Source organism: Rattus norvegicus, chromosome 20 (genome assembly GCF_036323735.1).
Source record: "Rattus norvegicus strain BN/NHsdMcwi chromosome 20, GRCr8, whole genome shotgun sequence".
Classification (NCBI taxonomy): domain Eukaryota; kingdom Metazoa; phylum Chordata; class Mammalia; order Rodentia; family Muridae; genus Rattus; species Rattus norvegicus.
The window spans coordinates 30324753-30352561 of record NC_086038.1 but is presented as its reverse complement, the minus strand read 5'-3'; the positions used below and the strand labels follow the sequence as shown (position 1 = coordinate 30352561).

The 27809-nt window shown below is 50.7% G+C and overlaps 1 protein-coding gene across 2 annotated transcripts in view; it reads left to right on the top strand.

The window, feature by feature from the left end:
* Positions 1-25818, top strand: part of Col13a1 (collagen type XIII alpha 1 chain) — a 140057-nt gene extending 114239 nt beyond the window's left edge. The window contains exons 26-40 of one of the 2 annotated variants that reach the window (XM_063279469.1): positions 836-898; positions 1758-1802; positions 2064-2207; positions 2728-2826; positions 4916-4960; positions 7656-7697; positions 8476-8502; positions 8869-8949; positions 11755-11790; positions 13905-13958; positions 14907-14960; positions 15871-15906; positions 20538-20624; positions 23960-23998; positions 25358-25818. In XM_063279469.1, coding sequence (XP_063135539.1) covers positions 836-898; positions 1758-1802; positions 2064-2207; positions 2728-2826; positions 4916-4960; positions 7656-7697; positions 8476-8502; positions 8869-8949; positions 11755-11790; positions 13905-13958; positions 14907-14960; positions 15871-15906; positions 20538-20624; positions 23960-23998; positions 25358-25360 — 855 coding nt within the window. In that variant the 3' untranslated portion in view covers positions 25361-25818. The remainder of the gene's footprint in view (positions 1-835; positions 899-1757; positions 1803-2063; positions 2208-2727; positions 2827-4915; positions 4961-7655; positions 7698-8475; positions 8503-8868; positions 8950-11754; positions 11791-13904; positions 13959-14906; positions 14961-15870; positions 15907-20537; positions 20625-23959; positions 23999-25357) is intronic. The other variant, NM_001109172.1, reaches the window with a different exon arrangement.
* Positions 25819-27809: the final 1991 nt, after the last annotated feature.

The window sequence follows — 27809 nt, the reverse complement described above, 5'->3', positions numbered from 1 at the left end:
ACACTCCCACACCCACCACCATGGACACAACAGCTGTTAGAAAGAAAAGTTACCTAGAGTAGCATTTTTATGAGATAGCTTATAGGAAAATGTACCAAGTTCAATGTGCAGATGCCAGGCAGGAGCCACAGAAAATCCCCTGGGATCCGTGAGAGCCATCTTAAAACCCACCCCAACCCTAGACCACCATAAATGGCTTTCTGTCAGTGTAGAGCAGACTTGTGTTTTTATAATTTTCCCAAATGGAATCACATAGAACTGTTTGGCATAGCTCTCTGCACCCCCAGGTACAACCCCACAGCCCAGTGCTCATTTGTCTGCATTTTGGGATTCCCCATGTTATTTGCTTTGTCAAAACCCCAGAGGCTTATAGGATGTAGTTCAGTTGGTTAAAATCTCACCTACTATGCACAGAGCCCTAGGTTTAGTTTCCAGTACCACATAAAAGCAGGCATGTTGGTGCACATATGGAACCCCAGCACTCAGGAGGTATAGGCAGTAGAATCAGAAGTTCAAAACCAGCCTCAACTATATAATGAGTTCAAGGCCAGTGTGGACTGTATGAGACCCTATCATTCAGACACACAGACACACAGACACACAGACACACAGACACACACACACACACACACACACACACACAATCACAACTGAGGAAATTCTGTTTGAAAGCGATTGACGGGTTGGGGATTTAGCTCAGTGGTAGAGCGCTTGCCTAGTTTGGTCCCCAGCTCCGAAAAAAAAAAAGCGATTGACCCCTGTAAACCAGCGCCACATACAGCCCTTTGATGACAGACACCCCTCTTGCTAGAAAGTTCTTTATTTCCTTTTTTAGGGGCCTCCTGGTCTTCCTGGACAAACAGGCCCACCCGGACCTCCAGGGACTCCAGGCCAAAGGGTAAAACTTGACCCAGGGAAGGTGGGAAGTGGGACAGTATGTGCAGGGAGTTGTTGGGTGGGGGCATGGACAGGGTAAGGTGTTTAAGATGCTAACAGAATGATGCATTCTGATTACATAACTCCAGGGCTCCCTATATTCTATGAAGCTCTCCCCTTCCCAGGACCGTCAGTCATTAATCTCTGTACCTTAGGCCCTTCCTCTGATTCCAGTCCCCTTACTCCTAGCCTCGAGCTCTCCCATTCTTCCCCAGTAGTTAGACTTGGACTTGCGCTCCAGCAAATCCCTCAGATACAGTGGGATCTGAAACAGACCTCTGGTCACAGCCATTAGACCAGGTTACCCCTTTCCAACTCTGAACCGCCTCACTCTGTGCCTTTGCCATTATCCTAATCCTCCACCCACCCTTTCATCTGCTTTTCTTAGAAGAAACCTTGTGTTTTCCCCTCTGTCCTCTGCCTCTGAGAGCTTGCCCTCCTCCAGGTTTCCTTCTCTAGAAAAGCATTCCAGACCCATCCAGCAGAACTGGAAGCCTCTGTTTCTACACCCTTGCCCACCCTACCCTCAAGTCTAAGAATGCTGTAAAGTGGATAGGAGCCCTGCATAGGCAGTGAGGACAGGATGGTTGGGCTAAGGTGACCGGGAGCCATGGGATGTGTAATGCTCTCAGAGATACCATGTTGAGACCATGACTAAAACATGGATCACAGGATGTTTGGCTCCCCTCACCATTTCCCTTTGGGATCCTCACTGTGACCAAGGCAACCAATGGTGTGCCTTCCAGAGGCCGTGTGGGCAGGCTACCAAGGAAGTGGGCATTGTGTCTCTGCTCTAAACATTTCTGTTGCCACTGCTGCAGGGGGAGATTGGATTGCCAGGCCCTCCAGGACACGATGGGGACAAGGTAAGCAACAGTGTCTGCAGCAAGGATTCTATTAGTGGTTCTCACCCTGGGAGTATGGGCAGGAGGGCTCAGGAGCAGGCCTGGCAGGGCCAGGAAGAGGGGTCCAGCTGTACCCTGGCAGAGCCAGCCTGTGGGGAAATTTATCAGCTTTTATCCAGGGCCAGCAAGCCCAGTCCTTTGACTACCAAGCCTTTTCTGATCTCCCTCCCTCCTCCTTTTTCCAATTAATGTCCCTAAGAAGTACCATTGACATTTCTATAGGGGCCTCGAGGAAAACCAGGAGATATGGGGCCTGCTGGTCCTCAAGGACCCCCAGGAAAGGACGGGCCTCCAGGAATGAAGGGAGAGGTTGGACCTCCAGGAAATCCAGGGGAGAAAGGGGAGACAGGACAAGCAGGCCCCCCGGTAAGTGTCTGGACAACTGGCATCTTGCATGTGCCGCTGTCATCCTGACACAGCTTCTGCATGCCGCCAGCTGCTCCAGAGTTCAGAGAACCAAGAGTCACTTGTGGCGACTTGCCATGCCGCTCCCCTTATGAGGGCCGGTATCCTATAGTGTCCCCACTCAGAAGACCTGAGTCTGTGCCCTGGGGAAAGTCACTGAGCCCTGCAGAGCCTCTGTTTCTTGTGCCCTGTGAAAAAGACACAGGCGGGGCTATGAGCCTGCCTCTCCAGGAGCATGTGGAAGCCCTACCTCAGTAGAGTTTGCATGAATGCAAAGAACCCCTTGCCCATTCCATCTAGGCTGCTGACTTAGCCGAGGAGCTTCCTCTGAGCCTCAGTAGTATCATCTGTGAAGTGGCACCACCCTTGGACACCCACCCTTGGAGGAAGGGAGTCACGCATGCGTGCATGCCATAGATGGCACGTTTTCTCAGTGTGATGACTAGGAGCTTCACTGACAGAGCTCTTTGTCGATCTATAGGGTCTAGACGGCCCAACTGGGGAGAAAGGAGAACCAGGTGATGAAGGGAGGCCTGGAGCGACAGGATTGCCTGGGCCCATCGGGCTCCCGGGATTCACAGTAAGGCGAGAGGACCGGGTGTCAAGGGTGTCCACGGGCAGCTGCAGAGGAGAACACAGGCTCCTCACTGGGACCAACACCCTAAGAGTGCCCACCACTATGCCAGGCTTACACTAACCTAGGTCTCTCAGCTGCCCTGGGCTCCTGATTGGGTCCAGGGCTCTAGCCTCTTCAGTACACAATGTGGTGGCTTCTATCTCCAGGGGCTACTTAGCTGGAGTGCTGGACTTGGACATGGAATCCCCCCTTAGAACTAGAACGAGACAGGCATGTATGCATGCCATAGAGGGACACAGTTCCTCAGGGGGTACGCAGTTCAGCCAGCCTAGCAGCATCAGTAAGCCCTGGGTCCCAAAAACAGGGGTAGGGGGAGAAAGTGAGCAAACAAGGCAGGCACTGGGGAACACTTGAGGTTGACACCCTGCCTCTAACCACACATACCCACACAAACACCCACAGAGAAACACACAAACACACCCTCACATCAACATACCAGCCATCTACACACCAACATACCAACCACCCACACACACAAACACACCCCCACAAAAACACACCAACACACACCCCCAGAAACACACCAACCTCCCGCACTCCAACATGCCTACACACCAACACACCCACATCCAAAACACACCCTCATATCAACATACCAGCCATCTACACACCAACATACCAGCCACGCACACACCAACACACCCACACAGAAACACACCAACACACCCACACAGAAACACACCAACACACCCACACAGAAACACACCAACACACCCACACACCAACAAACACCCACACACACACACAAACACCCTCACATCAACATACCAGCCACACCCACACACAAGCACACCCCCATAGAAACACCAACCTCCCACATGCCAACATTCCTATACACCAACACACCCCCACACAAGCACACACACATAAAACACGCCTTCACAATATACTAGCTACCTACACAAACATCCTTAAACCAACATACACCCACAAAAACATACCCCCACACAAACACACCCATACACCAACATACCAACCACCGACCCACACAAACATACCCTCTCGCTAATGTACCAGCCACCCCCACACCAACACACCCACACACAAACACAAAAGAAGTAGAAAGAACCTCATAGTTCAGATGCGTGACTCAATAGACCCCGAAAGTGACTATGTACCCAGCTGGCTCAGGCCGGTTGGTGGCTCGTGGCTCATAACCTTCCAATGTGCCCACTTTCAAAATGAAAGCTGGGCCTCTGGGTTTGGTGTGGTCTCGTCCAGAAACCTTCACCCCTGTCCCGACCCCCAGGCTCTGGGATCTGAGCTATATTCACTCTCTAGCAGTGTACCACAAACCATCACAAACAGCAGCTTAAATGCCTCAACTTGATCACTATATATCCTGTGACTCAGGAGTTGAGGCCTGCATAGGCGGGTTCCCCAACCAGAGTCTCCTAAGGCCTCAGTCAAATTAGTGGTCACCTCTGTTCTTACTAGAGCCTCTGATCCTCTCCCAAACCACTTGTCATAGTAGGACTAAGTTCCCCAGCACCTACATGCCACCTATAATTCTCTGACACATGGCCCTCCCTGTAATGGACAATTCACCTCATATTAGCTTCCTTCTTAAAGGGCCTTTCTAGAGTCTAGATCTAGCAAGACAGAGCCATGTGCATGCATCTGTCTATGTGTGTATATATCTACAAGTCTTAGCATGTGTTATATGTATAACACACGTTATATACACATGTATGTATATAACACATATATGTGTGGTGTGTAACATGGTCACAGGAGTGGCAGGCATCATGATGCCACAAGTCTCTTTTGAGACTGAGAAACAAGTCACAATACCATCCTGCAGCCTGTCTGGCACAGGACCTACAGTGCTAGCCCCCACCTCCCAACACCACAGCCTGAGATCTGTGAAAATGGTTGTCACAAGGCCATCTTGCTCTGCTGTCCTGCAGGCTGGCTACCTATGTAGCCGCTCCAGGAGAAGCCCAGTCCTTGTAGCTTGTCACAGATGTGAGGGGTGGACCTGTGGTCAACCTCCTGGCTACCTGCTCTCACAGTGGTTTTGTTCCAATAGGGAGAGAAAGGAGAGGCTGGGGAGAAAGGTGACCCAGGAGCAGAGGTAGGTCAACCCGGCTCTTCTTTCTATGTGTTTGTCTAACAAGGGCATCACTAGAAATACCAATGTTTCTCCAAGTTGCTTAGCATCTGACTGGGGAAGGGTCTGAGCCCCAGAGCTGCCCTCCATCATGCAGTTTCTGCAGGATTCAGAGAACATCCTGGGGCCCCAGTAGACACAGGAAGATAAATACACCTGCCTGGCCCCGGCCACAGACTTTGTCATGAACTTTCAGAGGAATGCTTTCTAGAGAGGCAGGGTTCCTTAGGAGACGTCTCAGAAGGGGAGAAGAAGATTGAGGAACAGGCAGTTGCTATGGACATGGGCTGTGCAGAAAAATGGGTCGTGTTGTGTACATTTGCACAGAGGAAGCAACAGAGATCTTGGAGATGGGAGGGAGAAGATGTTTGGCAAGAAGGCCTGAGCAGTCCAGTAGCCACCCGACAGCAAAGCAAGAGACCACCAAGCTTCATAGTCCCCCACGAGCTCTCCTGGCCCGTCACCCTTTAATGTCACTGGCCCCGTCTGAATCAAGCAAAACGGACCTAATTGTACGCTACCACTGTTCCTTATTAAGAATGGGTTGCACCCTGAAGAACTGATCCTAGATTCTGGAAAAGCATTATACACACAAATGTCCCCCCCCCAGAAGTATTTCAAGTCAAAATTGAAAACAGACAGTGTCCCTAAAAAGAAGGAAGGGATAAAAGTCCTTAGGCTAATAAGCTCTTAGTAATAGCTTTGTCCATGGCTGAGGGCCTTTCTCATGCCAAGAGTGGCTTCCAGCCCAATCCAAGCAGACGGCTGCTCTCCAGCACAGCGGCCAGTGTTTCCTCGAGGAAGATGGCTCATAGAAGAACAAACCCAAAAATAGAAAAATCAGTTTTGCATCAACTAGAAAAGACTAGAAAATCAAGTTGTATTTACGCATCCTTGGAAGTACGTTAATGTATTCAGCAGTAGCTGAGATGTTCCAAAAGCTAGGGAGGAAGCCAGGCAAAAAATACAAGCAGTCCTCTCCATTAAATATAACAAATATATTGGTTTTCCTCCTTTAATTCTCTTTCACTTATAAACCATTTAATAAGTGTGTGTTGCTCTTAAACATTTAAAAGTTGCCATGCAGGTAAAATGGATTACGGGAGAGTACATAGGTGTCTAAAACATATTAAACAAGAGTAGTTCTCATAAGCTAGACATGGCACACGCTGGGGGATCTCTGTTATTTTGAGGCCAGCCTGGTCTACAAAGCCAGTTTCAGGACAGGCAGGGCTGTTACACAGAGAAACCCTGTCTCAAAAAAAAAAAAAAAAAAGAAAAGAAAAGAAAAGAAAAGACAACAACAACAAACAAAAGTACTTATGTTGTTTTTGTTTTTGTTTTGTTTCGAGGCACAGTCTCACTAAGTGGCTCAGGCTGGCCTTGAACTCACAGAGATCCACTGCCTCCTGAGGGCATCACCACGCTTGGTGGCGTGTGGATTTCTATATGCACTATTACGATCAGATCTATACATTATTTATAATAAAAAGTGTGCAGTGTGCATGCATGCCTGCCTCTGTGCGCGCGTGCATGTGTGTGTGTTTATGTGTATGTGTGTGCATGCGTGCATGCATGCGTGTGTTGCTGGAGATAAGATCTAGAGCTTTTATGCATGCTAGCCCAGTGCTCTACCACTAAGCTACAGCCCCAGTCCAAGTACTCTAGTACTCTAGTTTTATTTCTGTTGCTGTGACCAATTAAAAAAAAAAAAAGAGGGTTCCATTTAGCTCCCAATTCCAGGCTCTTTGTCCATTGATGCAGGGAAGTCAGGGTCAAGGAAACTGGAATCAGCTAGTCACGTCACATCCACAGTCAAGAACAGAGAGCAATGAATGCTTGCAAGCTCGCTCACTTAGCTTCATTTCTCCACCCAGGCAGTTCAGGTATTGTACCCAGCTTAGGGGATGGTGCTGCCCACAGTGAGCTGGCTCTTCCCACATCAATTAACCTATTAACCTATCACAGGCCAACCCAAGGGAATAATCCCTCACTGAGAACAAAGGCTGTGTTCTCTCCAAGATCACATGAGCAGAACCACCACAGTCTGAGGGACATTGGTGTTTTCTTATCCTGCCTAAATCCCTCTTGCTGCACCTGCCCTTGAAGGAAATACAACCATCACTGGCCTATCCGTTACAAACCTGGGGCCGAGCTAGTCTTGAAGAATATTCTTCAAGGACTTCTCAGCCTCCTCTGGCTTCAGATAACCAGTCTCAGCTCCCTTAGGCCAAGAATCTCAAACTCCCATGTCTACCAGATCCAGGCCACAGATGAATGCCAAGAGGCCAGAGTTGATGACAGCAGGGGGTGGAGTCCGGGCAGACTGGAGATCATGGCTTACTTGATGAGCGGGGCTCTTACTCCTTTCCTGGGCAGTCTGGGCAGTGCTTGCCATAGGTAGCATGGCACAAATCCAGTGCTAGCTAAATGGTGTCCCATGGTGGCCTGGCCTGGAGGAGTAGGTGTTCTGAAAACGTTTCCTGAAAATGTTTCTGGATTGACACTGTGGGAGACCAACAGTTTGCCCTGAGTCCCTGTGCTAAGTCTCTTTTAGGGTGTGTACTGGCCTGATCTTCAGTGGCAATCCTGTCATCCCGTGGCCTTAGCTGGACCAGGACCATAACAGAGCATAACACAGCTTCCCTTTGGTTTCTAGGTGCCTGGGCCGCCAGGGCCAGAGGGTCCTCCAGGACCGCCGGTAAGTGTCAAGAACTAGCTTTTCAGCCATTATGGTTAGACCTACAGTGTCCCCTCCTGTGGTAGTCACTGAGCTCACATCCTCCCCTCCCCATAATCCCTCCCCAGAGAGATTTTCACTTCTAGAACTCCTCCTCATCCCTCTCATCATAAACATGTCTGCTGGGAGGTGGCACATACCAGGGATCCCGGGCACTGCCTGGTTGACTGGCAAGGAAACCACAGGCTTGCTCTGTCAGGTGCCCTGCCTAACATTTATTTAACCCTTTCTATCAGATGTCTGTCATTGCCCCTTCCTCCTCCCAGTTACCTAGAAGTTTTGTTTTTTCTTTTTAAAGAAAGTGGCCCATTAAACTTTTCCAATTGGAGGCAAACAGAAGGTCTGGGACAGCTCAAATGAGCAGGTGTTGGTCTGCCCCTCTTCCTGGTCCATGACGCTCTTACACTCTGGGTCATCCATTGTACTAACGCAATACTGATAGTGGACACGGTTTAATGAACGTTCTGTGTCCCATATACTAAGTGCTTTGCACACTTCCATTTTCACTGATGATACCTCCTCTTCCTCTCATGAGACTTGGAGTTAGCCACAGAGAGATTTTGTACCAGCCCCTGGCTGGGCAGATGGTTCTGACTCCATCCCAGGAAGCCCAAGCTTAACCCACGTCCACATTCCCTTCTACCCCTCAAGAGCTGAGACTACGCATCCCCCACCCTTGCCCATCTATGGTCATTTACACGAGTCGTTCTAATGTTCCTTGTTCTGATCCCAAACACAGGGCCTCCAAGGTATTCCAGGACCAAAGGTAAGGGACGGTCATGCGACAGATACTGTGGGTGGGATACACTTCTGAGACCTAACTGATCTGTCTCCCTAAATGGCACCACCCAATAGGCCAGGCCTTCAGGGCAGAATGAAGTCCAGTAGTCCCTCTGACATCCACTGCTGACACCCAACCTGCTTTGGAACGTGAAGTTCCCCACCCGCCTCTTGAACTCCATGGAGTGGCTTGCTTAGCAGATGATCAAACTCTTGCCCCATCTCTCCAGAACCTTCCCTCACCCTTAAGGACGGCAAGACTGGCACCCCCAGCCTCCAAGACCCCAAGGAAAAAGCTGATCTGTCAGCAGCGGACCCCTTCATTGACTGCTCTGAACTCCTTTTCCTGCAGGGAGAAGCAGGCCTAGATGGCAGTAAAGGAGAGAAGGGCTCCCAGGGAGAAAAAGGAGACCGGGGGCCTCTGGGATTGCCTGTAAGTACCTTGGAGCCACGAGTCTTCTGGGAGGAGCTGAACTGGGTATCCCTCCCCAGGCTTTGCTGCTGAGCAGAGACAGGGAGGACGCTGCTCTGTGCCTAAAGTTCTGAGCGTTCCATTCCAGTGTGCTGGGTTGTTCTAGTGGGAAGGAGTTCAGGCCCTCAGCGTCTTCACCAAGTCTCATCTTAGTGCTAACTGAGGTAGAGTCCGCATCTGAGGAACAATCTGGAGAACCAGAAAGGCCTGAGGCCAGCCACAAGGCCCGCTGGGCCTGACTGGAAGCCATAAAGGTGTGCTCTGAGAGGGTAAGCAGAGAACACTTGAGGTTGTTGGTGCCGTGAAGGTGGGCAACGGCTAGTCTTTTTCCCCTATCTTCCCCAAATAGCCCCAAAGGAGACCTTAGCTCTGTTCTCTTATATGCTAGTTAGTCACAGCACCCAGGCATGGACAGTGTCATCACTATGGTCCCCGCAGGCTGAAGCTGTTCCCACAGCCCTGAGCTCTGAGCCTTCCAGAGCCAGAGGCCCCCTCATCAGCGTCTGAGGGCTGCTTCAATGCTTCTGCCTGTCTAGAGGTATAGCCCGGGCTGACAGAATCTCTGTCCCATTCTCCCAGTGGCCTGGTGACTCTTCACATGTCACTGGCTCAAAAGGTGTCAGCAAACAAACCGTCTTGTTATTTTCTGGCAGTCACTTGGGGTCACAGATGGTTAGTGGCCAGACAGCCTGAAAGTTGCTCACCTACTGAAGCAACAGGGGGCTTCCTTTGTCTCCAGCTCCAGGCCAGTCCCTAACCCCAGGCAGCTGTAAACAGCAGAGGAACCAGGGGAAACTAATACGGTCACCGCAAACACACAGCTGAGGCCAAAGGGACAGTTTCTCTCTCACTGGCGAGGCGAGCATAGGAAGGTCTGAGGAGCTGACTCGCTTGACAGACCACGGAAAAGTGAAGGCTTTAGCAGATGTTTTCCCACATCAGAAGCCGTGTCTGGAAGCACCTTCCCGACCCCTTCAACCACAGGTCACCTGTTGTGACCTTCAGGGCCCCAACAACCCCAAGAAACGGGAGAGGCTTCAGTTAGGGGTACCCAGGCCAGTAACCCAGCAAAACCTACAAAACAAACAAAAAAACCATAAGCTTGTTCCTAGAAGGCAGTTCACGAGGACTTTGCCGGAGGCAGTTGGGATCGGCAGTGATTGTGGTGCCCTGGAGATTAAATAGTCCTTTCCACGGGCAGCGGTCGCTTAGCTCAGGTGACCTTGGCCTTAGAGGGAGAAGAGCCCAGCATGTTTGAATCTTTCAGCTGGATGCCTGGCATTTTATAGGTAGCTGTCCCATCTCCTGAGTGAGTATTGATGCCAGGGCTCACCAAGGGCCAGGGTGCTTTGGTCCATGCCCCCTGACTCAAACCCCCCAAGTATACTTGGGAGCAACATTGTATCTGCACAGTGGCTGCTCCAGGCTGCACCTGGATGTCAGCACCTGCGTGGTAGCAGGTAGCAGTGTCTTCATCTCCAGGCCTGTCCTGCTGACGTCCCTCTCCCCCGACTCACTTAGTCAGTACACTGTGCGGTCTGCTGGGAGCTTTCCAAACATGCCTTGGCCTGAAGCCCTCACTCTTGGAGAGTTATGCAACTGAGCCGGCATATATGCCTGTATATATGTATTTCGAACAGAACCCCAGGGGAGGCAGCACGGGTACAGCCAGAGTTCAGCCCCTCAGCTCTAGCTTGGGGTCAAAGTCGGTCCCCAAATAGGAGGGCTCAGTGCTGAGTACAAAGCCGTGTGGTCGCATCCTACCCAATAATGCCCTTTCCCAGGATGATGCACTCCGTCGTCCAGTCTCTTCCCCTCACCTACCTGACCCCTAAGGCTTGTTTCAGAGTCTCAGTTGGAAGCAGTTTTCAAGAAGCCCAACCCCCAAGGCCACTTTAGACCCCCGCACTAGGAAAAAGGCCCCGTTCCCACCCTGAGTGTGTCCACAGATTGGCAGCCGTAGACTCTGATCCTGTTAGCTCCTAAGCCTCGGCCTGTAGCAGGACACCTGTTTACAAGCATGCGAGTGTTTACAAGCAAGCTTGTGTCAGAGAAACGGCAAGCACAGTCCATTCAAGGGCTAGCTCCGCTTGCCCACATGGAGCAGAGCTAATCTGCTTCTACTCGGGTTTAAAAGCCAGTGCTGGGGCCAGCGAGAGGGTTAAGTGGGTAAAAACCAGTTGCTGCTGAGCCTACAAACCTGAGTTCAGTTTCTGGAACCCCCATGGTAGGAGAGAACCAACTCCCGTAAATTATAAGCACGCACACTAAAAAAATAGGAAAACAATTCTAACTGCTCCTAAGGGTTATGAGGTGCAGAATGGCCTATCTCTATAGGGGTATCAAGGACACTGGGCTAGCATCCCTCTGGAATACCCTTCGTGCAGTCTGCCCTGGGGAGAGAACATAGCTCTGGGTCCACACGTACCTCTAGGAGTCCAGACATACGAATTCCTTCCTGCGCCCCCTTCCTAGAGCACTAAAGCACCCTGGGAAGAGAGGTTCCTGTGGGGTGAAAGGAGAGCTGTGGAAAGTCAGAGTATCTGTCCTCATGGTTCACGCCAACTCAGCAGCCAGCCACAGCCCTTGGTGTTGCGTGTTCCTGTCCGTCTCCGTGTAAACACACCCACTGTCCTCTCGTTGTTTACAGCATTTGTGTCTGTCTGGAGTCATGGCTTTACTCACCTCCCCTCCCCCATTGTCTCCTTTTTCTCCTCCCCTCACCCCCCTTCCCTTTCTTTTGGTCACACTGTGCCCTTCGTCCAGGGAGCTTCAGGTTTGGACGGCAGGCCTGGGCCACCGGTGAGTGTCATTACTCCATCGCCCCACCCCCGCCCCATCCTGTGATCCCTCTTGTCTGTCCTGCTGTGGCCTTGTTCGCTCCCCCCACCCCCAACCCCTGCAGTGACAGGGATTGTGTTTTGTCCTGCCATAGACACCAGAAAGTACCCCCCCATGTCCACATTAGAAATGCCCTTTCAGCCATCTTGGTCACAGTGAATGAGCACTCAGGGACCCTAGGACATGCCAAGCATGGGCAGTAAAAGTTACTCTAGCACCAGTGACCGTGATGCTGAGACCAGCCTGGGAACCCTACCCTGGGGATTGAGCCAAGATATGTCCCTGGCAAACACAAGTGTCTGTGTGTGACCTTACACTGTACTGTTGTCATACTGTGACGTCTGTCCATCTCCTGTCTGCCTGTGAGCCTCCTGGTCACATGTAGTCACCCATCCTAGAGTTTTGCATGGGAGCATAGAGGAGGCCTTATGGGAGGAGTATGGAGGAGCTTGGGGGCCCGTATCAGCTCAGTGTCCTACGGGTATGATTTAACCACACAGTGGGTGGCACCCAAGCCACCCTGCAAGCACAAGGGATCTGTAACAGAGCAAGTGAAAGACCCCGGACTCTCTATTACCCCATCCCTCCTGATTCCAGACAAGAGTTCTTGCTTTTCATCAGCAGACACAAAGCTCTGAAGGGCCGCAGGAAATGCCCTTCCACTTTGCCTGCCCTGTGGAGTTGCTAGCATTGGTTCTGCTCCTACTTCGCAGTTAAAAGCCATGTCAGGGTTGTATGCCTGGCCACTTGTAGCCAACCAGCTACACCTTGATGACTGTTTCTAGGGCCCATCACTGAGTGGGCAGAGCTAGTGTTAGCTGGCTGGAGCGCCACAGGGAGAGAAGAATCCTAGTTGGTTCCCTTTATGGAGGAGAAGATATTCAGGCAGGTTGTGGGGCAGAGCCTAGAGCTCTCAGAAGTAGGAAGAACACCCACGTGACCCGGCAGAACACCATCCTACCAAGTGCCAATTCTGTCTCCTTGTAAGAGCGAGCCACGGAGCACCCTGTCTGTCCTTCAGCAGCCGGAGGTCAGAGCCAGCGTTTGCCCGTTTATCCGTGGAGGCCTTGAGACAGGTTCCTTAGTTGATCTAGATTTACAAAGGGGAACTGAAGCCTGGGTCACTCTGTGGAAGCCTTTCAGTGCTGAGGAGTCTGGAACACGGACCCTGAGTCATGCTCTGAGTAAGCCGCCACTGTGGTCTGAATTCTCTCTTCCTCTCCACTGCACAGAGGACACCAAGAACTCTGTTTTCTGAGACAATAATCTGCATTCTCTCATATGCTTGCCCCCTGCCTTCCCCAACCACGCTCAGAGTACCGGACAGCATCCTCCTAGGCCCAGCCCACAGTCTGACTGAGTAGGGACACAGAAATAGAGATTTGGACTAGTTTGGATGTGCAGATAGAAGCCTGGGAAAAATCCTTGCTGATTCTGTAGCAAGCTCGACTCTGACTCTAAGTAAATGCCAGTGCACTACACTGCCTCCCAGCTCCCTGGGACCCTCAGTTAGGAGAGAGCCTGTTCCTACTCCCTGAAGGCCAGCGTGGTTCTGACACTGGCGGATACTAACTCATGACCCTGTCCCTCAGGCCTGGGAATCTGGGGTCTGCAGTGGGTTGGGGGAGGGGTGCTGGATGGCCCTCTCACACCTGCCTCTAAGTGTGTCTCCGCATCGGTCTCTGTGGCATGAAGACTCTCCCGCTGCATGTGGAGCTGTGACAGCAAGGGGGTGCCAGCCCTAACCCCCCCACTCCTGGTTTGGGGTCACCTCTCTCTCCAGTGCTCATTGGTGGCAAACCAAAGCAACTGTTCTTCTGGTTCAGCCTTGGCAAGCTTGGCTGTGATGTAAGAGGTTTTCCTTCACAAATCTGGCTCTGAGGAGGGGGAAGGAACTCTCCTTCAAGGCCCCTAAATCCAAAACAGATAGTGGTCCAGTCAAATGGCCTCCTTGAACAAGCCTGGCTTTGCCAAGCCTGAAAACCGGGGCTCAGGCTTTGCACATCTTCAGGTCCTGGGGTGGGATTCTCGGGGCTTCCCCAAGCTTTACCTCAGCTTTTGTTTCACCTCCCCAGGGTACTCCAGGACCAATCGGGGTTCCAGGCCCAGCCGGACCAAAGGGCGAAAGGGTGAGTGCTCTGTGACCTGGGAGCTTGGGAAGCCAGGAAGGAGAATTATACCAAGCTCCTTTATCCCTTGCTCCTGGGACCCAGCCCCAGGGTCCCCTTCTCCTTCACTCATGGTTGTCCTCATAGCAGCCTGGAGGAGGAGACAGAAACTTGGGCGAGATGGAAAAGCTCCTTCTCTGGTGCCCTGCCACAGTGTCACTCAGGGATGCAGGATCCCTTGTTACTCAGGAATGCAGGTCTGGCACACTCATCTAGAGAAATGGTGTGGAACAGAAGGGGATTTAGAACGTCCCCAGAGGACACCCATAAGTCAGAAAACCAGGGTGCTGGGCAAGGTTCTCACCATTAGTGTTGTGTAGCCACGGCCAAGTTGCACAGTCTCACAGAATGGGTGAGTAAGAGGACAGAGGTAACAAGAATCAGCTCAGCGTGGGACGACTCTATTCCCCTCAGCCAGCCAGGTTCGCACATACCCAGCAGGATCGGTCCTTCCTAGTGGGCAGGCTCCGTGCCGAGCCGCCCCCATGGAGCATCTGTGACAGTTCTCTGTCCACACCTCCCTCTGCCCTCTGCTGTCCCAAGAGAGGCTTGTGGTGGGGAAGCAGTGGATTCTACAGAGATCAAGAGCCTCTCTGAGATCACTGGGGAAAACCAGGAGAGCCGCTCCAGGATGATGACACGGGCTTTGGAGAAGAAATCAAAGCTCTTCCCGGTATCTCTGGGCCCACTGTCTGGTCTCCTCATTGTGCTGCCTAGTTCTGTCAGGGAGCAGGCTGGACAGGAGAGCCAAAAGAAGGGCTCTTAGACCACACCGTGCCTCTCACCACTTCAGTTCCCTAGGGCTCTTGCAAGAGTCCATGGAGATTTTCCCCTCAGGGAATAGAAAGTCATCATGGAAGTGAGTCAGCGTGGCGGGGAGGACTCACAGGGCATCTTTCTCTCTTTCAGGGCAGCAAGGGAGACCCAGGGATGACGGGACCAACAGGAGCAGCTGGGCTGCCTGTGAGTCTACAGGGACTAGAGCACCCCATTTCCCCTCTCTTCTCCCAACTAGAAGCAGGATCGAAGTGCACATCCCAGATTCTGGAACCCATACGTGTGGCTGAAGGAGAAGCTGCCCAGAATTAACCGGGATGAGCTAGAAGTCCCTGAGGGGCATTGCAGGGGACAGGTGCTCACCACAGGGACCATCACACGTGTGACAGCATGTCTGGAACCTTCCACTGTAGCCCCTGCGCTGTGCAGTAGGGTCCCGAGTGGCTATGGCTCCATTTCTGCCGTCCAGGACGGACAGCCTCAGATCCAGATTCCCCACAGCACAGAAAGGAGGTTCTGGCCTTGAAGTCTGAGCTTGCCTCTCCATCTGCAATGCATTTGCCTGTAGCTTTGTTACAAAAGCCAAGTGGCTGTCTCACGGAGCCTGGATTTTGTTTCCCGTCCACCCGTGGTTCATGTGACTAGACAAGTGTGTCTGTGCTGGTCACCACTTGACACTTATTCCTCTACGGCATTCTGCACCTTAAAAGATGCTCGAAGAAGCTGGGAAGCAAGGACCTGGCGAGAGAGCCATGGGGATATTCAGCCCAGAGTAGTCCACACCCATCCCTGAACGCAGCATAAACCTCACCCCTCGTCCCATGAATAGTTCCCAGAAGAGCACAAGTACAGGCAGGACAAGGGCTACATGCAGTGAAAGAAAGCCAAGAACCTTGTCCATGGGTTTACTTATAAATCCATGTGCCTCTTGGTCCAATTCCTTGACACATGCCCTTCTGTACGATGGGAATCATGAAACCCATCTCCACTGAACTGAAACTCATCAAGCGACATTTTCTGAGCCCGAAGGAAGGACCTTATGGCCGTTTTCATGTTTTCCCATTAACATGTCCTCGTTTTCTCTGATTTAACGCAGGGTTTACACGGACCACCCGGGGACAAAGGAAACCGGGTAAGTCTGAGCCCTCGCACTCTGGATCTGGTTACTAATGTCTTCATGACGGGATGGGATGATCAGTTGGAGACTCCTGACCTAACAGGACAAATAGTCTTCCCCTATAAATCATTCTCAATTGAAAGGCTTTCTAGCGAGGGGCTCCATGCCATACATGCAGTGGGCCTGAGGCCCAGTACTGCGGTTGAAGCCAGTATTTCTCCTCATTTCCAGAGAGGGCCGAATGGATCCCACAGCAGCCATCAGATTAGCATCCAGTAACAGGAGCCTCCCGCCAGCCTGCTCTGTGTTGCCCTGATAACCGGCCTCTTAGTGATATTTTTAGACCCATCGTCACCTCATCTTTGCCTCCTGAAACTGAGATTTGTCAGGCATTCCAGGCCACTGGCGACTGAGAAAATAAATTCCAGCTCTGAGAACAGACAGCCCAGCCCAACCCCACCCCCCAAAAGAGTACCCCAGCTGCTGTTTCTCTTGGAGCCTTGGCAGAGAAGAGAACGGACTGCACCCTCCAAATCCTCCCTCCTCCCCTTGGCTCCTGCATTCCCCAGAAGCCTCAGAAGGATGTGTTAAGTGTCCCCAGTACCATAGGTATATAATGATCATGGCCATTTGGGTGCAGCAGCAATAATCTTAACTACATCTGGCCAAGAAATAGCCCTTTCCATCACCTGCTCCAGGGCCCATCTGTGAGCAGTGCACACACCCTCCATAATAGTTCTCAACCTGTGGGCCTCGACCATTTGGAGGTCAGATGACCTTTTCAGAGGGGTCGCCTAGGCCCAACAGAAAACACAGATATTTACATCACAATTCATAACAGTAGCAAATGAAAGGGAGTAGCAACGAAAATAACTTTATGGTTGGGGGGGGTCACCACAATATGAAGAACTGTATTAAAGGAACATAGCATTAGGAAGGTTAGAAACCGCTCCCCTAGAGGACCAAGAGCATCCTCCAACAGGCAGTAAAGTTCAGGGGGGTGCCTTACACGTCGGGGAACAGAAGGAACAGGCAAAGGGCCACTGTCCGAAACAATGGGATGTGGCGAATGGAGTCTCCCCGTGAGACCCAGGCAGAGTGCATGGATTTTAGAACCTGGCTGATCTTTGCCCATTGATAGTGGTCAGAACATGTTCCAGGAACAGAAGTCTGTATGTGTCTATCTGGCACCAATTAAATCCATCCTCCTTGATTTAAGAAGTATTGACTGGGCACTTCTAAACCCTTAAAGCCACACAAAAGCAAGTCTCAACTTGTTCCCTAAAACCTCCGAAGAAGTAAGAGGAAGCAGGGCCACCCCTACAAACTGTCGATGGTGAGCCTGCGTAGAATCCACTACAATGAACTTTCAGCTGTGTGGCTGGTCTCGGAGTCTACCAAACCTGATCGTTCCGTTTCTTCATCGGTCTACGGACCTTCCTAACTCCTAACCACCTAACTCCTAATGAGTTCTAACTCTATTACACTCAGTTTGCACTTTTCAAACCTGTTTCTTAAGACTTTCTCTGTTGGCTGGAGGCACTTGGTCACTTGAAATGAAGGTCCGAAGAGAGGAGGCAGGGTCAGCGAGGGACCCTTGTTACAGAAGGGGGAGGATGAGAAAAAAAATGGACCAGGCTGCTCTTTCCGATGCCAAACCACCATCCCTAGAGGCCCCAGGGATTGTGGGAAAGTCTTCCTTTTCCACTTCCCCTTCCTGCTCTTTTATCGCTTCCCTGCATCCTAGCTATGTGTCTCCACCAGAGTCGAATTCAGGAGCTGAGGGTGTAGCTCAGTTGGTAGAATTGTTTGCTTTGAGCCCCAGGTTCCGGTTTAATCCTGCACAAGGCTCGGCAGGTGGCAGACACCTGCAATCTCGGACCCCAGGTGGGGTGTGAGGCAGGAGGAGCAGGAGTCACGCTCATCTCTGGCTATGTATTATCTGAGGCCAGCCTGCGACCCTACCTCAGAGATCCAAAAAACAGAGGGTCAAGTTCAGAAAAGCAATGAGGCACAGTGAGAAGGGCCAGATGATCTGCCCCGAACAGCAGGCTTCAAATCAAGGACCAACTGATTTTTCCCACCCAGCAGTCAGTTCTCAGGATACCAGATGTACTGGTACCTCATCCGGGCTCTGAGCCACCAGCCCTAACAGCCCAGAGGGAGGTATAGGATGCACTTTGATCCAGGAGACGAGGCAGAGGCTGAGGCAAGGTTCAAAGTGTCACTGTTACCACCTGGGAGGTGACGCTGAAGATAGCCAGTACCCCGTCCCCGTTCACCTGAGTTTAGGAGAGTGGCTGCCATAGGCAGCCCTCAAAATTTGCCCTCAATGAACTCTGCCTTTGTCAGGCCTGGGAAATCCATTAGAAATCTGTTCCACCTCACCTGAACCAAGACACAACCTCATGATTTTACTGTTGGGTTGCCAACATGGCCTCACAGAGAGGCTTGCCACCACTTCAATTCCCACATGATAGAAAGAACTGACTCCCATTAGCTACACACACACACACACACACACACACACACACACACACACACACACACACACATATTATACTACTGCATGTCATGCCCCAAACTGGTCCTACACCTCTTTCCTGTTCATGAAATGAGGGAGGAAAGTCTTTGTTACGATGGCCAAAGGCAGAATCCAAAACCAGAAGCTTACTAAGGACACACAAGACCATGGAATGGGGGCTCTGCCCTCATCTCTAGGGGGACCCTTCTCCCACACATGCTCTACCGTGTCTCTAAGTGGCTCAGTGAACTCGGCCCAGGAGTCATACTTACAACAAAAACTCTGGTCAGCGCTAGACAGGGCACCTCAGGCCCACGATCTGAGCATTTGGGAGGTAGAGGCAGAAGGATCAGGCATTCACGGTCCCCAACTAAATATCAAGTGAGAGGCTAGTCTGGTTATAGGAGAAGACTCAGTTGAAACAACAGTGAGGGGGGAGGGGTCAAAGCGTAAGGTACTGTCACTCTGGCAATGTAACTACCAGGACGTGGGTTGTTTGCGTGCTACCACCGAGCTGCCTGCAAGCCAGCAGAAAAAGTCCGAGCATGCTGAACCCGCTTCTACCTCTGCTGTGTCTGGGGATGGGGGGATGTGTGGGGTGTGCATGTCTTGCTTCTTGGATCCTCTGCCCCTTCTTTCTCTCCCTCTCCAGCCTCTCTAGCCTCGACCTGTCTCTCTCTTCTATTTCTTCCTCCTTTCCCTCAACATGTGCACCCACTAAAACCCCACAGCCCTCATCCTTCCTCCACCTTCTGGCTTATGTCTCCTGAAGTCAGTCCTCCACATTCATCAGGAATGTGGGTCACTGTCTTCTCTGCCCCGCTCTTACCAGCTGGATCTGGGGGTGGGGGCATCTCTTGTACGTTCTACTCTGGGATGGGCAGGAGGGGACACGTAAGTAAAGCAGTAGCTCTGGAATCTTCCAGAACACATGATGACCTTCTGACCTTCAGGCAAATCTTCTAAGGCCTAGAACCAACCCTTCAGCAATCCTGCCCATATTCTTCATTGGGAAACTACACACGACTCAGAGATGGGGACTACATTCCTAAGGACACCTACCTCTAAGGACACAGACCTAGGTCTTCCCATTCCAAAGAGCTAGTGCCCCAGCTTGCCCACACTAAGGGAATATCATGCCCAGGCCTTTTCATTGGTGGGGGATTTCACTGCCTGGGCACACACTGGTCAGCACTCATCATTCTGAAAAACCATTCAAAGTAATAATGTGTGGACAAACTATAGCCATCCGCTGGAATAAAAAACAACAACAACAACAACAACAACAACAACAACAAAAAAAAAAAAAACCCACCTGGGTTCATATTCAAAGATCTGGGGGAAACATCAGAACTGCAGTCACCTCTAAATGCAGGAACACCACAGACAGGACAAGACCCTCTTGGGGAGCATTTGTTCCCATATTAGTTACTAGGAGACCGTCATCACCACAGTTGGCTAAAACCAGCCTCCATTACTGAGTAATATGGTACCCCACCAGGAGTTCTCAACCCAGAGTTCAAGATTAAATGCTCGAAAAGGTAGCAGGTACACACACACACACACACACACACACACACACACACACACACCATCATCATCATCATCCTTTGCTGGGCTTAAGATCAGCAAAATTGGGCTGGAGAGATGGCTCAGTGGTTAGGAGCACTGACTGCTCTTCCAGAGGTCCCAAGTTCAAATCCCAGCAACCACATGGTGGCTCACAACCACCTGCAATGATATCTGATGCCCTCTTCTGTTGTGTCTGAAGAAGGCGACAGTGTACTCATATACATAAAATAAATAAATCTTTAAAAAAAAAAAAAAGATCAGCAAAATTGGCCACCCCAATCCTGGGTGACCTCTTCCACTTCGGCTCAGAGATGCCCCTGCTCCTGCCTCCCTCCTCCTCTGCTAAAATCCTAGGTCCTTGGAGCTGGGAGGTGGATGTACCCCATAATCCTACCGGAATGCTAACTTACTTAAGTCTACTTTCCTGTCTGACCTTCTATGTATCATGTTTTCTCTCTCTCTGATGTTAACATGTGAACGATTCTAAAATTTTGATGATGTGTTATTGTTTCTCCCCCCCTCTTACCTCGGACTAAACCATTGCTCACAGGGGGAGAGGGGGAAGAAGGGCTCTAGAGGGCCTAAAGGGGACAAGGGGGACCAAGGAGCACCTGGACTAGACGCCCCCTGCCCACTGGTATGTCTTCTGTTTCTCCCTCGAATTGTTCTGAGTTTTTTCCACAGGGTTGCAGGTTGGAAACAGAAGAAGCCAAAAGCATTGAGGAGCTGAGCTCCACAGATGCCACCAAGCCTGTCTGTGCCTTGGCAGTCCTGCCTGCAGAGGGTGGGCCTCAGAGCCACAGCTGCAAGCCATTCTGCTAAATCCCTGGTCTTTGAGTCCCCATCCTTTGAAGATTCAGAACAATGGATGGGTGGAAAGGAAGGGAACCCGCAGGGTTTGGGTAGAAGGTCTCAGGCTCTGTCCCCAGCGTGCTTTGCAAACCCACCATAGTGTTTATGGCATGCAGATTTGCAACCTTTGTGGCATGGCCACCTCTTTTGGCCTGCAGCTCTCAATGTCCTCACTTAGGTCAGGATGCAAGACCCCAGGTTAGTCTCCTGAGTTCTATACTGTGTAGAATAAGGTTAGACAGGGGGCTTTTCGTGTACTGCCCAGCTAAGCATGGACTACTATATCCATGCTCTTATGCCCAGTCAACCAGCTAAGACCCAGGGAGCTGCAGACCAAAGATCAGCAGATAGCCCCAAGCAGCCTCCCAACAAGCCAGCAACTGATGATCGTGGCGCATCAGCCTGGCTTCTCCAGAGACCTCTCAAAGCACTAGAAGCTCTGAAAGGAGAGCGGGCCGCTGTCAAGCTGCGGTTGTCTGTGGTTGCGCCTGGAAGGGATTGCAGTGCAGGAGAAGCTGGCTGTGTGTCATCGATGCACCTTCCCTTTCGTGTGTCATAGCCTCGGGGTCTGCGTCCTGGCCAGGGTAGGACTGGACCTGTCCCACTCCGCAGCTGGAGGTGGCTGACTCTGACCTCAGTAATCACCGTGGTTGGTTTTATGAACAGGGCCACCGAGGTTTTAAAGGAGAGAAAGGGGAACCGGGGCTGCCAGGGCTGGACGGACTGGATGCCCCATGCCCTCTGGTATGGCATTTTCCTCCTTGTGTGGCCAGTTTGGGCTACCCCACGTGTGTGGTGTGTACCTGTGTGCCTCCTGCTTCCCTTGTTCTGCTCTCCGGGCTCCTCCTTACTGCTGCTTCCTGGCCAGGAGTCACCCTGCCTAGAGCATTAGTGGCTCCCAGCCGTGTTGTGCTTTGCATGCGATGTGCCCAATAGCATTCTCTTGGCATCCTCCTGCAACTGCTTCTGAAGCACCACCCCATCATCCTGCCCACCCCAAAGCCAATCCTGGCTGCATTTCGTCCTCATTGCCTGAGGATTGCTTCTAGACCCCTCTGGAAGCTAGGGGAGTGAAGGAGTTGGGCAGGTTTTTAGAACCGTTTAGGTTTTTGTCTCCACACGGTGCACTTAGCCTCGAATACGCACACAAAACAAAACACAGAAGTGAGCTGACGGTCACCCTTCCTCCCCTGCCCAGACTCCCCCACGGTTTGGCAGGGGACATGGGGTGCGCTTCTGGACAGAGAAGTTCTATAAGGTAGCAGTAGAGGCCGCCCTGTCTATTCTTCCTGACTAGATCCCCGCATCATGGCCCAGGCGTCACCATCAGAACTGGATTATAGTATCAGATGCTAAAGGCCCAGAAGGCCCTGTTTAGTGTCTTGTCCTTCATCTTAAGATAGCTTACTCTGAAGAGAGAAGTGGAAAGGCCTCCCGTGTAGTTAGGAAGAGGCAGTGGTGGCCAAGTACCCCTGAGATGTCTGGAGCTGAAACTCAGGAGCTGGTTTCCCCCACACCTGGTCTTGCTCTGGATGGTGACTGACTTCCTAAGTATCTACAGGATCCTCTCAGCTAACTGTACAAGAGACAAAAGGCAATGCTGACCCTGCAGGCACGGGTCTAGCCGTTCCTCCTTGCTTTCCATTTCCCCAGGGGATCCGGAGGCAGCTGTCACCACCCAGTTTCCCAGCCTCAAATCTCCACCCTGTCATTCTGGAATTCTCTTTGGATGATACAGTCCCTTGAAAGGATGTCTTAGGCCACAAGCACAACAGAGCCAGCACAGGTCACGCGCTCCGGGTAGCAAGCCTGCTGACACTGTGGCCTGCCCTCTCACTCCTAGTGTGCAGCATGCATGGTGGATGCCTTTCTCCATATGACTCCAAAGCACTTCCACTCATTAAAACTGGGTCTTTCCAGGACCTTAGTTGTGCCCTGCCCCCACCCCAACTTTCACTCCTCCACACCCCTGCCGTCTGTGCACTCTCAGCTCTGCAAAGGCACCTAGCCTTTCTCTGCCCTCTGCCTACTTTTCCGCTGCACTGTGCCACCATCCATGTCCCGAGGGAAATGCCCTCAAAGCCCCCTCTCCTCAGAGTTAGTGTGAAGTGTGCTATACCGCGGCAATGGGATGACTTGGCATGGCCTGGTGGACTGTGAAGGAGACAGAAGGTCACCATGAAACTGAAATGCATGCCCCCTACAGGAAGTCCTTCCCGAGCCCAGAGGGAATATATATCATTTGACTCTTCAAAATGATATCTTTTCCAATAATGATGTGTTCTTTGTCTTGGACTGGCGGAAGTGGGGTGCAGGAGCTACTGACAAAACTTTAACGCATGCTAGGTTTGGGCTGGGGCAATACCTGTGGCATGCTGGGTGATTGGGAGGTCCTGCTGGGTGGGGGAGGAAACCCTAGAGACTGTAATTATAGGATGGGACTGATACCTAGACCTCTACTTCTGGTCCAGCTTGGCCCTCCCCTCCAGCCTGGCCTCTGATGTGCTAGAGAGACCAGAATGTCAGGCCTAAGAAGCCTTGTGAAAGTTCCCTTACACAGGCAGTACCCCAAGGCTGCTGCTGCCTTGCCTCAGAAAGCACACAGTTGCTTCCCATCCTGACACTCCATTTCCCCCTGGAAAATCTCCCTGTGGCTGTCTGTCCCTTACTACCCCATTCCCACCCATTATTGGCCATTATCTGGGGCTGTTTGGATGACACCTCCCATTGCTCAGGAAGAGAAACAAGCTCAAGCAGGCTGCGGAGCATGGAGAAACTGTCCCATCCCCCTTGCAGAGGAAGGCCAGGAGGCCCATGTGCTGAGTTCTTAGCGCTCCACTGAGTCAGAGCCGTGGGCATCTGTGCTGGCCAACCCCACGGGCCACAGTAGTCCCTCTCAGCCTTGCCCTTAGTAATGCTACACTGGGCATTTAGCCAAAGGGGATAAACAGTAGCATCTGAATGTTCCCTCGTCCAAGATTCTGACCCAGAGCCAAGAATAGAAACAGACAACAGTGGATAGGCCATGTCCCACTGAGGCTAAGGAAATGTTTATGTCCTTGTCACCTGTCTGTTCAGCCAACCATCTCAAGAGCCTAAGCATTCTCTGCCTCCTTGCAGGGAGAAGATGGCTTACCAGTCCAAGGCTGCTGGAACAAGGTAAGATTCCCAGAAGGCCATGCGGCTCCAGGTCAAAGGTGCAACTCTTTTCCAGCAGTGCCGTAAAGTTGGCAGTTTCCCACCTGCTTTTCCGCAGATGAGACAGGAAAATGTGGGTGGGTCAAAAAAGGTGCTACCTCACCAGCGGTTGGCGAGTGGACAGGGGCGGGGCATTAAACATCTTCTCTAGGCACCCACCTGCTGAACAGACATTTTAAGGGACTAGGTGTGCAGATCAGTTGGTAGAGTGTTTGCTTAGCATGCACAAAGCCTTGGGTCTGATCCGCATCGCTGCATAAATCCCGCATGTCGGTAACAAGTATGCAATCTCAGCACCCACTCACCTAGGTGGTGGATGTATCCCTGAGCCAGGTTTAAAATGCTGTTGGCATTTGTCCTCGTTAAAGCAGACAGCCTAATACTGTAGGGCCATCCCTCTCGGCCACAGCTCCCAAGTCACAGGACTCCCCAGCCTAAGGGCAGAAGCCTACCTTAGTCCTCAGCATGGTCTGCAACCACACAGAGAGCAGCCGAACATCTGTGCCATCTCCCTGCACCTCCCCACTCCCTCAGCGTCTTCTCAGCCCCCACCACCATCGACTAAAGTTATCAGTATGTCTTCACTGTAGGGTTCAAGACCCGACACTCACAAGACTTCGTACTTAGCAAGCCCAGCCCTGCGCCTGTAACTCAGAATTGCCCAAGGAGATGGCTTGCACCCCGTGCCCCAACACTTGAAATCTTGTTGATGTCCAAGACTGGGGCGAGTAGGGAAACAAGCCGTCAGATGTAGGCTGAACACCTGGCTACTGAAAGCATTCACAAGCCAAGGAAAGGAAAAGTTCAGCTTTGCAGGGGCGATGCCTCCCCAAGAATCTGCACTCACTCAGTACTTCATCCATGAATCCATTAAATAAGACCCTCCCCTATCCCCAAAGATACTCCTGGTAGGCAGGGAGCGGAACATGCGGCGCTTAGCAAGGGAGCCACAGCTGCTGTCCAGAGCTACAGCATGTTGGAGGAGCATCTAAAGAAGCCTAGGTCTGCTGGTTAACACCAGAAATAACTTCTAGGCATATGGAGTGAATAGCATGGTTTCCAAGACAGCATAGAAAGACTGCCCTCTAGTGGCCGCAGGAGGGAGTAGCTTCAAGGTGAAAGGGGGGGGTTTCCTCCTGGGGGTGGGCGTGTCTTACATTCCAGGCAAGGGTCTTCCCTCTAGTGAGTTTAATAGCGTTCTACGCTTTCCTATCAGAGGTTCTGGGGAACTGAAGACAAGCCCGCCTCCTCTCCTCCAGGGGAGTCAGCATTCAGGGCTCTTTGAAACTAACTATTCGTTGTTCCGGTTTTGTTTTGCAGTGATGCCTCTAACCTCGGACTGGCCTGTGTGTGTTTGTATATAGGATATTTATTTTTATACAGTTTCACCTTTGGAAAATGCCCAAACTATGATACATCTTACAGATCATTAAAAGAGAAAGAAGAAAAGCCTGCATATTTTGTACAGGAAATAACCCCTTTCCCTTTTGTTTACAAGACATTTTTTTTTGTATAAATCTGTTTCTAATACACTTTCTGTCTGTGTGTCTGCTCCTAATGTTGCATGATATTTGTGCACACTTATTAAATATCACAGCTTAATAAATTATTGTGTGATGGTGCCAAAGGGGCCTTGTCTGCATAGGGGTGCTGCGAGCTTACGTGTGAATTCCCAAAAAATGTGGAGGTCCACGGTGTTTGCCAGACGACATGTGTCTGACAATATTTTAAACTTTAACTGACTTTCATTATTATAAAAAAAATAAAACGTGGCAATTTCACGATCCTGGTTAATCTCTAAATTAAATCCATTCGGTCTTGTGCAAGCAGGAAATCTCAAAAGCGGGAACTTTCAGAAGTATGGAGCAATATTGGGAAATTTTAGCTTCAACAAAAGGACAGTGGAGACTTGATTAGGACATTTTCCTTATGTCGTAGCCCAAACTCACTTGAGTACTGAGAGTTCAGCCCTACCGAGGACCCGGGAGGTGGGGGGTGGGGGACGGCTGCAAAGCGGACTTACGCATTGCTTCAGGTTTGGGTAGGGCTTCTGGTGGTACCCTCTGTCCTATTTCTGTTGCTGTGATAAAATACCGTAACCCAAAGTGGCCTAGAGCAGCAAAGGGGTTGATTTGGGCGAGAGAGTCCATTATGTCAGGGAGTGGCAGGAGCAGGAAGCTGTTCACATTTCATCTGTACACAGGAAATAGGAGAACAGGAAGGAAGGGTCCAGGCCATAAAAACCTCAGAGCCCACTCCAGTGAGGGACTTCCCTCCGTCAGCTCTACCTCTTAAAGGTTCCATAACCTCTCCAACGGCGCCACCAACTGGAGGTTTCTGGCCATGATGTCTGCAGATCCAAGTACAGCTAGCTGACAGAGAGGGCTTTGCCTCGCCTGACATTCAATTCCAGCTACGGAAAAATCACCCCCCCCCCGATCCCCCCCCCAAAAAACACACGCTAGATCTCAGCCACATTCGACAAACCTCGAGTTGTTTTATTTTGTAGGAAATGGGGGGTGGAGAGGTAGAAAGATGACTCAGTGGCTTAGAGCACCCCTATGGAGCACAACCATCTGTAACTCGCGTTCCAAGGGATCTGATGCCTCCTCTGACCACTGTGGGAGCCGAGCATGTATGTAGTCCCCATGCATACATGCAGGCAAAACATTAGTACACATAAAGTAAATGAGTGCTTTTAAATTTCTTTTAAAAAGAAGTGGCGATGCTGGGCTTAAGGATGGATCCGTCGGTACTGTGCCTTCTGCACGAGCCTGAGTGCGTGCCTGAGTTCGGCCCTCAGGACCCATGTTAAAAAGCTAAGTGTTGAGCCTGGAGAGATGGCTCAGGGGTTAAGAGCATTGACTGCTCTTCCAAAGGTCCTGAGTTCAAATCCCACAACCACATGGTGGCTCACAACTGTCTGTAATGGGATCTGATGCCCTCTTCTGGTCTGAAGACAGCTATAATAAACAATAACATAAATATAATAATATAATAAAAAGCTAAGTGTTGGGCTACAGGCTTGGATGCCCAATGCTCAGATGTACATCCCCCAGCCTTGCTAGCCAGCCAACTAGCTTAGCCTAATCAGAAAGCCTTAGGCTGGTGAGAGACCCTGACTCAAAACACAAGGTGGATGGGTCCTGAGGGTCAGTGCCTGAGGTTGTCTGCTAGTGCAACACATGTGTCCAAACACACACACATACACATATATGTATATACATACATATATACATACACACATGTATGCAAACATATACACAAATACACATACATACAACATATACATGTACATAAATACACATATGTATATGTATACAGACATATACACAAATAACATACATACACAGATGTAAACACACATACACCTAAATACACATATATAAATACATATGTACATGTACACACATATACACAAACACACAGATATACACAACATATATATGTGCACATAATATAAATACAGACATACACATATGTATGATATACATAAATACATATACATACACATATACAACATATACATGTACATATATATAAATACACACACATATGTATACAGACATATATACATAAATACACACAGAGAGCTGTCAAAAGGCTGAAGTATAAAGATTTCAAATCTAGGGCCAACTTGGGTTGCATAGTAAAGCCCTGTTTCAAGAGAAAGAGAGAGAAAGTTACATTGTTTTTCAATCACAGGGCCTGTTTGATAAAGGTCTCAGGAAACTGCCTCCTTTTTTCCCTTCATCTTTTCTCCATTCTCATA